Genomic DNA, 12,100 nt, shown 5'->3' on the forward strand with positions numbered 1-12,100 from the left:
TTCTTCCAGCATCAAGCAGCGTAAAGATTTCAATCGGGACGCATCACAACTAAACTTCCCAAAGGACTGTCGCGATACCTTCGAATCCTTTCTGAGAAACAGCACCGGAAGTGAAAATCTTGTGGAAAGTGATTTCCGATAACATATTGCTTTGCCAATCAACGGAATTTAATCAATGACCAATAAATTACAAAACGGTTTTCATTGTTTTGTGCTAATTAAATTAGTTAATAAGGAAAGATAAGATGGAAATGAATTTTACATTAAAGTGAAGGAGAGTTTTCAGTTCATGGATATATCTAAAGTGAATTATATTGTTAGTGGGTGTGGAATTCTAGGAAGTTTAGTTGAATCAGTTTCAATTTGATTAGGGGAGCAAATCAATTAAAAGTTGCAAACAGAGTTAATCCCACATACGGAAAATGGAAAAGCTACATGAGTACCAAGGTTGGGGTGGGCGATTTCATGAATGGCGGGACAGTATCAAAGAACGGTTCTCCACATTTCGTGAAGAGCATCCTGAGTCCTTGGTGGAATTCGCCAAAAATGCTGCTATGCAACAGGCCAAAGGGAATGCAAGCGCTGCACAGGATTTTTCCCATCTGTATAGGTAAATTCTAAGAAAAAAATGTGCTTTCAATTTCTTGGCAATTAGAATGTGAAAAAAATTAATGATCAATTATTGTAATATTGGTGAAAATCAAACGGAAACTGTTAAGAAAAATATATATATTTCTTGCAATGAGACAAATAATAGCTGACATTGCCCTTCGACTTCAAAGCAGCCCAGACGGCGTAATAATGCAAGTTCAAGACAAAAAATATCAATAGCAAAATGTACACATAACTCGGAACTTTTCTATTTCTTTCCACTACTTATTTCGTATTGTGCATTCTTATGCTCCGGCTTAGATGCACATACCTATATGTAGATGTGTTTGCTTGCCCATTCGCGAATTCATATCAATAACAACATTTTAAATAACATTTTTTTTTACAATATACTCGATTATAGATAAATCCTTGTCCTTTTACTATGATTCTCTTCAGGGCTAATTATTCGAGGGCGTCGATTGTTTCCCCTTTGATTAGGTTTGACTTGGCTACTCCATTACAAGATAATATCATTTCTATCTGACAGTCTCGGGACGCTTGTTTCTTCAATTAATAGATGAAGATGAAATTCTGACCAAACCACCGCCGTTTAGTAATCCCGCTTTCTCTGGAAACAACCGTAGATTATTATTTTTCACTTTTAGCCTCTATCTACATAAACTCTACCCAAATCACGATTTTAAAATGTAGTGGGCAAAATTTCATCTAACTTTTTTAGCGCGTCATCCAAGAACGAGAGAAAAGGAGATTTAGTTGGACTGAGAGCCATGAACTAAAAGCAAACAAGCGACACTTTTCAACATTCTTCCACTTTAAGTGAAGGTGTGGTTGACTTTCACAGCAGTTTGGTCTGTCTACTACTGTCGATATCAACCTGAACTCCTGCCTCATACGTTTCAAAGGAAAAACCAGTTAAATCAAAAATAAAACTCCTTCACATAAACTAACAAGAGCAGGCTTATCCCAAAAACCTAAAAAAAAGTGGCGAAATTCACCGCCTACGTTCGCCAGTACCTCAATGCACCGCTACTGAAATGTCCCGTCGGAAAGCGCTTGCACACCCCGGTGCTCGTCAGACCTGGGAATCATCATCATCAACCGGTAACAGGTCTAGGCCTGCCTTTATAATGAACTCCAGACATCCCGGTTAACCGCCGAGGTCCACCAATTCGATATCCCTAAAAGCTGTCTTCCGGGCTGGGTCATTCTCATGCATACGGATTAAGTGACCCGCCCACGGTAACCTATTGTGCCGAATTTTATCCACAACCTGACGGTCATGGTATCGCTCATAGATTTCGTCGTTATGTAGGCTACGGAATCGTCCATCCTCATGTAGGGGGCCAAAAATTCTTCGGGGGATTCTTCTCTCGAACGCGACCAAGAGTTCGCACTTCTTCTTGCTAAGAACCCAAGTCTCCGAGGAATACATGAGGACTGGCAAGTTTATTGTCTTGTATAGTAAGAGCTTTGACCCTATGGTTAGACGTTTCGAGCGGAACAGTTTTTGTAAGCCGAAATAGGCTCTGTTGGCTGACAACAACCGTGCGCGAATTTCATTGTCGTAGCTGTTATCGGTTGTGATCTTCGACCCTAGATAGGAGAAATTATCAACGGTCTCAAAGTTGTATTCTCCTATCCTTATTCTTCCCGTTTAACCAGTGTGATTTGATGTTGTTGATTGGTTGGTTTTCGGTGCTGACGTTGCCATGCCATGTTGTTGATGTCGAATGGCCTTGAGAGTGATCTTGCTGCTTTTATCTGGCCTCGCACATTGGTGAAGGTCAGCCGAATTCTCTCAAGGCCGTGTACAGTTCTACCCTGGCCATGGTATCATAGGCGGCTTTAAAGTTGATGAGTAGATAATGCATCTGTTGTCCATATTCCAACAGTTTTTCCGTCGCTTGCCGCACAGAGAAAAACTGATCTGTTGCTGATTTGCCTGGAGTGAAGCCTCTTTGGTATGGGCCAGTGATGTTCTGGGCGTATGGGGCTATCCGGCCTAGCAAGATAGCGAAGAATAGCTTATAGATGGTACTCAGCAAAGTGATACCTCTATAATTGGTGCACTGTGTGATATCTCGCCTTTTATGTATGAGACAAATAATGCCTCGTTGCCAAACGTCAGGCATTGATTCGTTGTCCCATACCTTGAGCATCAATTGATGAACCACTTAGTGTAACTGGTCGCCTCCATATTTAACCAATTCGGCTGTAATTCCATCGGCTCCTGGCGACTTAAGATTTTTTAGCCGATGAATTGCACGGACTGTTTCTTCTATACTTGGTGATGGCAGTATTTGTCCGTCGTCTTCAGTTGGCGGGACCTCCAACTCGCCGATGTTCTGGTTGTTCAGTAGTTCATCAAAGTGCTCAACCCATCGCTCTAATATGCCCATTCTATCGGAAATCAGATTTCCCTCTTTGTCTCGGCAGGATGAGCATCGAGGTGTATAAGGCTTCATCCTGTTGACTTGTTGGTAAAACTTCCACGCCTGGTGCGGTTGCTCCGTGTACTTTTCTAGTTCACAGACTTGACTTCAATATTAACTCTCACCTGATTGTCAGCGGGGATTCTGAATGGTGTTGTTATTCGAGCTCGGAGCACCATGCCAACGAAATAGTGGTCCGAGTCTATATTGGCCCCCCTATATGTTCTGACATTCATCAAGGCTGAGAGCTGGCGGCCTTCAATCAAGTGGTCAATTTGGTTGAAAGTGGTCCCGTCTGGAGGGGTTCATGTATGTTTGTGGACCGCTTTCCGCGCAAACCAGGTACTTCCAACAACCATTTCATGTGACCCTGTTAATTGAATAATCCATGGTCCGTTATCATTGGTATCCTTATGTACGCTAGGGGAGCCAACGTATCGCCTGAATACATGTTCCTTCCCTACTTGACTGTTAAAATCCCCAAATATAATTTTGATATCATATCTGGGACAGGCTTCGACGGTTCGTTCTACTGCCTCGTAGAAGGTAACCGTCTCCGACTCTGCAGTCTCCTCTGTACGGACGCGAACGTTAATGAGGCTTATATTTCTAAACTTGCCTCGCAAACTCAGAGTGCATAGCCTTTCGCTTATATTTTCAAACCCGATAACACCAGGTTTTGTTTTTCGGCTGACTAAGAAACCTACTCCGAGCACATGGTTTACTGGATGACCGCTATAATATATGGTGTAGTGGCTCTTCTCCAGGAAACCGGTCCGAGTCCAACACATCTCCTGTAACGCTTTTACATCAGCCCTATATTGGGACAGGGTATTGGCTAGCTGCTCAGCAGCTTCTTCTCTGTACAAGAAGCGCACGTTCCATAAGAAAATGCGCAAATCGTTATTTTTTGTCGTTGCCGGGTTCGTCGTTGTGTAATCCGTCCAGTCCGAGGCTCCTGTTGTGACTTTGTAACAAGTTGTTTTCCGTGTAAGGTTATCAGCCCTACCCAACCCCCAACCTGGAGGACCAGTTGATACAATTTGTCCCGTTTTTAGGCGCGGGAGACTCGCCTTCATCCTTCACCGTCTGCAGCTTTTCGTTAAGAAAGAGCTCCTTGCGGGCACCACGTGGAGGTGGAGATAGGGTTTGGTAGTAAAGCTGTTGGTGTTGGTTCAGCAGGCATTTCCCAGGTTTTATGCTCCATCGTGGGTACCAATCCACGTTTCGCCCTGGGACCTATACTGCCCTTTGACTCGGGAATGCGTAACTTAAACACGTTGGAATTCGGAGGCTGGATGCTTCGGGTACAAAAGTTTTGTGTTCATCTTGTGTGGGAAGTTTCCTATACACGTTTTTCCATTCATACATAACTAAAAATTCAAAATATTCATTGATATATCCATCTACGCCGTTTATTTGAATTCACTTTATATGGTCATGACATCATGCACGTCTTAGATTGCGATAAATTCACATGAAATACAAAACTTTGTTCTTCTATAACTTTGTTAATAATAATTGCATTTTTTTCAAACTCCAAAACTGTGTATTGCATTATAGTGGAACCAAATTTTGCACATCTAGGATGAACTTAAGGGGGTCATCCCGTGTGAAGGCCGTTTTTTTGGCTTTTTTTAGAAATTTTTTGTGAAGAAGATTTAGATATCCTGAGCGTGCATAGTAATTTTTCCAGCCCGATCGCATAGTCCGTTATTGAAATACAGAGCAATTTATACACCCAAAAAAGGTATGCTGCCACGCTAGAGGGCGCTACGACCATCTTAAAGAAAAAAAGTAAACGGCATTTTAACGTCAAGACTTAACTACAGTCTGGAAACTAGGATTGTTAAAAAATATTAAAAGCTAAATTTTTGGCGCCGTGTTAAACTTTTTTTTGTGAATTTTGGTGTTTTTTTAAAGCTTCTTTAATGAATAAAAAAAACTACTGAATGAATCGCAATTACCCTAGTTTGCGAACCGTAGAAATATGTTCTGAATAGGTCCAGAAAATTTCAACGGATTTCATTGAAAAGATTTTGGGCTATGGGGGCAGCCGATTTTCAATATGCTGTTTCGAGAAAAACGCATTTAAAAAGTAGAATGTGATTTTTAGCCATAAAATCTTAACTGATCATTAATCTGCTATACGTAGTCCATAAAGCTTAGGTTTCTTTAAGAAACACACGTACAGCCTTTCGCCATTCGAACGTCATTCCGACCGATAAATACGCGCTTTATTACGGCGATCGTCATAAATTTAGCATGTGACTTATTACGTGTTTAACACTATAATTTCCGAATGACTTCAAGTATCAAAAAATCACTTTGCCCATATATTCTACACTATATCTAGATATAATTGATGCCAAAAAAAAATCGATTCTGTGAATCCGGCACACGGGATGACCCCCATAAATGAAAAGGTCAATTTCTGCTCAATGCAGGTGTGCCTTTCACAACAGTTTGCTCTGTCTCCTACAGATGTCCTTTACTACTGTCGATATTAACCTGAACTCCTGCCTCACACGTTTAGAAGGAAAAACCAGTCAAATCTAAAATAAAACTCCTTTTATATAAGCTAGTGAGGGCAGAGCTATTCCAAAGCGTGAAGAAAAGTGGCGAAATTCACCGCGTATGTTCGTCAGCACCACAATGCCCCCGTACTGCACGCCCCTGTGCTCTCCAGACTCGGGAGCTTCAAGTACAAAGGTTTTGTGTTCATATTGTGTGAGAAGTTTCATATGCACGTTTTTGCATTCATTCAGCTAACAATTCAAAATATTAAAAGATATATCCAACTATCCAGCTATTCATATGAGTTCACTTTATATGGTTATGACATGATACATGTCTTAGATAGCGATAAATTCACGCAAAATACAAAAGTGAGATCTTCTATATCTTTGTTAATAATAGTTGCATTTTGCGTGTTCATACCAAATGTACATTTAGGATGAACTTAAGGGGCGTTTCAGGTACATTTCTAAAATATGGTAATATACTATTATTATCTTTATTTTAACAGATATCGGGGTGGGACGTATTCTGAGGCCTATATTTTGTAGAGATACACCATTGTGATTTTTTTTCATATTTTTCAGTTGGATAGGTTCAGAGAGAGAAAACTGTTACACTTTTCTGGGCATATATTTTGAACCATCACTCCCTTATATTTCATCCAATATCAGAAATAATTTCAATTTCAGAAAGTCCTAATCGAACCTTTTGATTTGATACCCAACATGACCGTATTCTGTGAAAAAAATATTATTCCCCTTTCATATATTATATGGGGAGCTCCGCCTTAAACTTAACATAAAATGGCGCCATTTGTTGTACGTAAGGGGATTCACAGACCACATGTTCTCACAAAATTTTGTGACAATTATTTCAGCCATTTCTGAATAAATCGGGTGTAACAAACAGAAAGCCAGACAAACAGGCAGACAGACATTGAACCGATTCTAATAATGTTTTGTGTATGTATTTTATAAAAAACATTTGGGTGGACATTTGTCCCATTATCACCTACCAAATATTATATGCATGTATTATGTGGGAATATCCACTTTCGCGAGATACTGGCATTCAAAGTCCTGAATTTGAACAGAAGGACATCTTTGGGCTATTATAACTTTGTTAGTAATACTGCGATTTCCACCAAACTTTGCAGGATCATACTCTCTGCTATAACCTACATTTCTGCCAAATTGTATTTCTAGGATGAACTTTTGCGGTTAATTACTAGAAATTATGCCAATATACTATTATTAACTTTATTTGAACAGATATCGGTATGGGGTATTTGGGAGCCTAGGCATCGTATGCCACCATAGACCTGTTCTTTTTTTTTCAGATTTTTGGGTTGGATAGTTCCTGAGAATGGGTCCGTAAAAGAAATGATCATTTTGGACCCCTTGCACTTCCTATCTTTCCAACAAGGGCTTGGGAAACTACTAACTGAGAGCTTTCATTTGATACTCAACATTACTATATTTGATTCGACGTGGAGTGATGTAACTCACAGTATGCATCCATGAACGCTCATGCATACTGTGAGTTGCCACCTTGCCACCAACCACCATTTTGTGTTAATGGCATTAACCGTTTCCGAGAGAAATGCGTGTGACAGACATATCGGAATTTTTGGCCCCCTACATAAGGATGGACGAAATCTATGAGCAATACCACGACCATCTGGTTATGGAAAAAATCCGGCTTAACAGGTTGCGGTGGGCGGGTCACCTAATTCATATGGATGAGGATGTAGCCCGTAAAGACTACAAGGGTAAGGGCAAAAGGGTAGAAAAAGAAGATATGGCAGACCTTCCCTGAGATAGAACAATGGCGTAAGTCAGGATGCCACACTTTTATGGATGTCGAATTGGTGGACCTCGGCACAAAACCGGAGTGTCTGGGAGTTCCTTATTAAGGCAAGCCTAAACCGAATACTGGTTGTTGCGCCGTGGATAATGATGTGCAGACATCGAATCGCAAGATGGTTAATAATTTCGCCTCCTATATTCTCAAGTCATATAAAAAACAATCGCATTTCCGAGAGCCAGTTATAATGACAAATTGGTATTGGAGATGGCCAAAAGGCCATCCTAAGTGGCCGGAGACGACCAAGAGGGGAAAGCTATCCCAAAAACCGAAAAAGACCGCGAAATTGATCATGAAGGGGGAGGGGGTGGGGTCTTTGAACGCTTTGATCCCTCGCGTATTATATTATTAAAATTAACGTGTCCCTTTCAGTACCTGGATCAGCACCGAATCCTGGAAAATAAACAAAAAGGGGGTTTGCGCGCGCCTACCGAATGATCAACATGCGAGGTAAACCTGAAAATGAAAATAAAAAAGGTTAAGATTTCATTCGACGAAAATCAATACTTTTTGTATTAAAAGAGGAAAAATTAAATATTTATTAAATATTAAATATATAAATATTTTTTTTAAAAAAAGGAAGAAATATTAACACAACATTAAAAACAAAGAGAAATAAAGATAAGAATGAAAATATATATGAAATAAAATAAAAGGAAACAAAAGAACTTAAGAATGAATTTAAAGCAAAGTAGATAAAATATCTACTAAATTAAATATGGAAGAAAAATGATGTTAACTATTCAAAAGCACCCCATTAGGAAACGAAGTCTCCTTCCCTTCCGAGCTCTGAAGATTCAGTTCCCAAATAAATGCATGCAAAATTTTAGTATATAATATAATATAACTATAAATATCCAGGAACAATACCAAAAATCCTGCGGATTGTTCTGGTGCTGTAGGACTACGATATGTAAGATCTGACTTTCACCAAAACGGATTCAATGGATGAATAGATCCATAATAAAATCCATTTCAATGTATGCGTGCATCGTCTAGTACCGGAGACTGAACTTTGCTAACAGCAGGGAGCTGCTGACGCAGATTCAGAGGCTCAATTGCCTAAGTATTACTGGAGCAATGAGTTGTATGCCGACCGTGGCACCCGAAGCTATTCTAAATTTACCCCCAATCCATTTGGAGATAAAACGGAAAGCAGCTGACGATGCATATAGGCTTGATACAATTGGTGCGTGGAAAGGCGGCCAATCATACGGTCATGCGTCCAAGAAGAATAATCGATAAATGGCCATGAATATTTTGGGATTACAGACTTCATAATCTTCATTGTCGGGATTGAGCGCAAAGGTGTTCTCTGGAAATCCGATATATACCATTTTATTGGCAGCAGAAGAATGTTTGCGGCAAAAATATAGGGGTCGCATCATTCGAGTCTGGTCCGAGAGTCGGGCAGCATTTTAAGCAGTAACCAGCAACGACATACGAAGCCAGTTGGTGTGGAGCTGTCATCAAATGCTTTTGAAACTTGGCCGACTGAATGAAACATTCCTAATGTGGGAGCCAGGGCACTCAAAGATCGCTGGTTATGAGGAAGCTGGCAGACTGGTTCGCCACGGTTCCGAATCCACAATGGTGGGGCCAGAACCAGCTTTTGCCATCCGGCCATCTACTGTCAAGTCTACTCTGAAGGGGGAATAAGCAAGGATTCACGCAGCCGAATGAAGAAATTTGAACTTCTGCCGGCAGGCGAAAATCTTCGTGAAGGAACCTGAGGCCGCTATGGGGGCATTTTTATTGTCCCTTAAGAAGTGGGACATTAAAACACTAGTACAACTTTTAACGGGACACTGCTCCTTAAACTACCACATGGAAAAAATAGACTGGTGGTATCGGCCATATGCAGCCAATGTGAGTAGGAAGAAAAGCGGGCTGCATTTCGCATGCAGCTTCCCAGTCTCCTCAGACCCCAGACGAAGATACCTCGGTTAGGATTTTTTCAGCAAAGAGTTTGCGCATTCTCTGTCTCGGGAGAATGTTCTCAGATTCGTGAAAGCCTGCGAACGCCGTCGGCGAGAGTTCGATGAATAGGCGATCTCCGGCGATAGTGCAATGGGCCTAGCAAAGGTCTGAGTGCTTGGAGCTGCGGCTCCCCCCACTAAACTGAACTACTCGATGGTATTATCGGTTTACTTTTGGACAACACAATCACGAACAAGTAGAAGCGTCAACGTACGGCCAAATCCGGGTAGACGTGTTGATTAGAAAGCGGCAGAACAGTAGAGGAGAAACGTCTTCTCGGGAAAACCAGGAGAAAGCTGAAACATATTTCGATGACCGGCAACTATGACACGTAGGTTGTTGAAACTTAGCTGACCCTATGAATGACCCCGTGCTGGAATGGTGTTCCGCCAATTACGAGGCGTTAGAAGTTATAGAAAGTCGAAAACCTCTCATCACTGTCTTTACGGCTCCCAAAACCGTTGCCGCCATCATATGTTCGAGGAAAGTATTATCAAACTCACGTCACGTTTAGGAAATCTCTTCAGGGCTGCGTTGAGTTGCTCATAGCTCATCATCATTCTACATCCTACATCGAAAGACTCCATTGTTGCGTGACGCTCCACTATTGTAATGTTTCGCGTTCCGGATTGGAATCTCCCAGTTAATATTCTGTCTGATACTTATTGCCAGTGCATGGGGGCGCATCAAGCGGTAAGCATTAATCCGAAATTGGATTCACGTTTACTGTCAAAGTATAGCAACGCAGTGCCGTAACAAGGAAAAGAATTGGCCGTACAGTCAGACCATCTTACCTCCTGTAATCAAAGGATGTTCAGCCTGTATCGCTGAAATTATCACGGAAATTGGAGCAAACGGGTTTACTTGGGAGCCTCGATAACGTCGTCGAGAAATGTTTTATTCAAGCAAGGAATACTTTGACTGAATTTCAAACCCCGCAGTTGGTAGACGAGTCACTACTTCAGAGAGGCACCGAATTTCCGGCTTAATAGTAAATGCTATTATTCCGAGAGGAGTTTACCACACCTACTCCTTGAGATGCCTAGGATTTACCCAGCCATTCAAACAATAGTAGCTCTTTCCTCCTGCTCTTTTATAGTAAACCCGCTTAAATCCGTCTATGACGGAGCTCAATGTAGAATTTATATATTTAATCAATCAAGGGAGAACCCTCCCCCCCCCCCCCCCCCTCAGAAAACTACATAAATTATGCACTAGGCTTAATTCTAGCATAGTGAATGAAATCAGCCGAAATTCCTTATCTGGATTACGGTACGTCATCCTTTTATTTAAATAGATACAATATAATGAACATACCTAATATCTGCAACAAATCCCGAACCTACATATCACGATGCCATTCCGTACATGTTAACTAGGATTTCATATCCTCCTTTTCAACTTATTCAAAGGAAATCAATTTTCAATTGAGATACATATATGCGAACATACATATATATTGGCCTGAATAAATTCAAATTTGCGTAGCATGAGTTAGAAAAAGCATTACAAAAGCAATAAAGTATTGAAAATCCTTTCTAAATCCCGATTTTTATCCTAGGAGGAAAACACGCACGGAACTGATTCGTGTCTCAGCTGCTGTAATGGGAATAGAATTTTCTTATGCTGCCGAGACTGCATTCGTGTCCCCAACTCTATTGAAAATCGGCGTGGAGCATCAGCACATGACCCTAGTGTGGGCACTGTCTCCACTTGTTGGCTTCTTCCTTACACCCGTTCTCGGATCAATGAGCGACAGATGCAAACTAAATATGGGACGAAGACGACCTTTCATTATTCTACTTTCTATCGGAGTTTTTTTAGGTGGGCAGATACAGAAGTCCTGGAAGATAATAAAAGATTCAAAGGACTTAACTAAATCATTTGTTCTGCAGGATTACTTTTGGTTCCGAACGGAGAAAATCTAGGATATATTTTTGGTGACGTAGATCCGCATCTGCAAATTTCTGCTATGAATGTAACGGCGAACCAAACGATCAACAATATTAACGTTTCCCCTCATCGCACCTCCGCTTCAGAAAGTGAGGTCGCGGAGGTTCCCAAGACATCGCATCCCTGGGGCATATTTTTTACGATTATTGGAACTGTTTTATTGGATTTCGATGCAGATGCATGCCAGAGTCCTTCTAGAGCGTATCTCTTAGATGTGACGGTTCCAGGTGAATACTGCATGCATAATCTTTTTTTACTCATTTATCTTCAAAAGGGTTACATTTAAGATGACCATGCGAAAGGACTTTCCACATTTACAATTATGGCAGGATTGGGAGGATTCATGGGATATTCCTTGGGCGGTATAAATTGGGATGCAACTACTTTAGGTAAGATTTTGACTAAATATCAGGATTTGTTTGGTAATTCTTGCTAATTTTCGAAAAACATTATTTCTAGGACGACGACTCGGCGGACATGTTAAGGCTGTATTTACCCTTATCACATTCATCTTTGTTTTCTGTGTATCTGCAACGGTGACTAGTTTCAAAGAAATACCATTATGGGCACTAGAATCTCAGGGAAGACCTAAACCACCCTTTGATGAAGATGCCGAGGGAGGACAACCCACCGAAGAGTCTCAATTGGAAAAGAATGGAGCTCCCGTATCATACGGAACTTTAAATGAAGAACCAGAGGCACCAAATGAAGCACAAACTGTAAGTATAAGAAAG

At 41.0% G+C, this 12,100-nt stretch overlaps 1 protein-coding gene across 1 annotated transcript in view; it reads left to right on the forward strand.

Annotated features, from left to right (window-relative positions):
- The window catches only part of LOC119652494 (proton-associated sugar transporter A), an 18,656-nt gene continuing 6,556 nt past the window's right edge, over window positions 1-12,100 (forward strand). Inside the window, exons 1-5 of the mRNA XM_038056679.1 lie at window positions 1-610; window positions 10,975-11,237; window positions 11,309-11,593; window positions 11,654-11,755; window positions 11,826-12,085. Coding sequence (XP_037912607.1) covers window positions 423-610; window positions 10,975-11,237; window positions 11,309-11,593; window positions 11,654-11,755; window positions 11,826-12,085 — 1,098 coding nt within the window. The 5' untranslated portion in view covers window positions 1-422. The remainder of the gene's footprint in view (window positions 611-10,974; window positions 11,238-11,308; window positions 11,594-11,653; window positions 11,756-11,825; window positions 12,086-12,100) is intronic.

The sequence above is a fragment of the Hermetia illucens genome, chromosome 1 (genome assembly GCF_905115235.1).
Source record: "Hermetia illucens chromosome 1, iHerIll2.2.curated.20191125, whole genome shotgun sequence".
Classification (NCBI taxonomy): domain Eukaryota; kingdom Metazoa; phylum Arthropoda; class Insecta; order Diptera; family Stratiomyidae; genus Hermetia; species Hermetia illucens.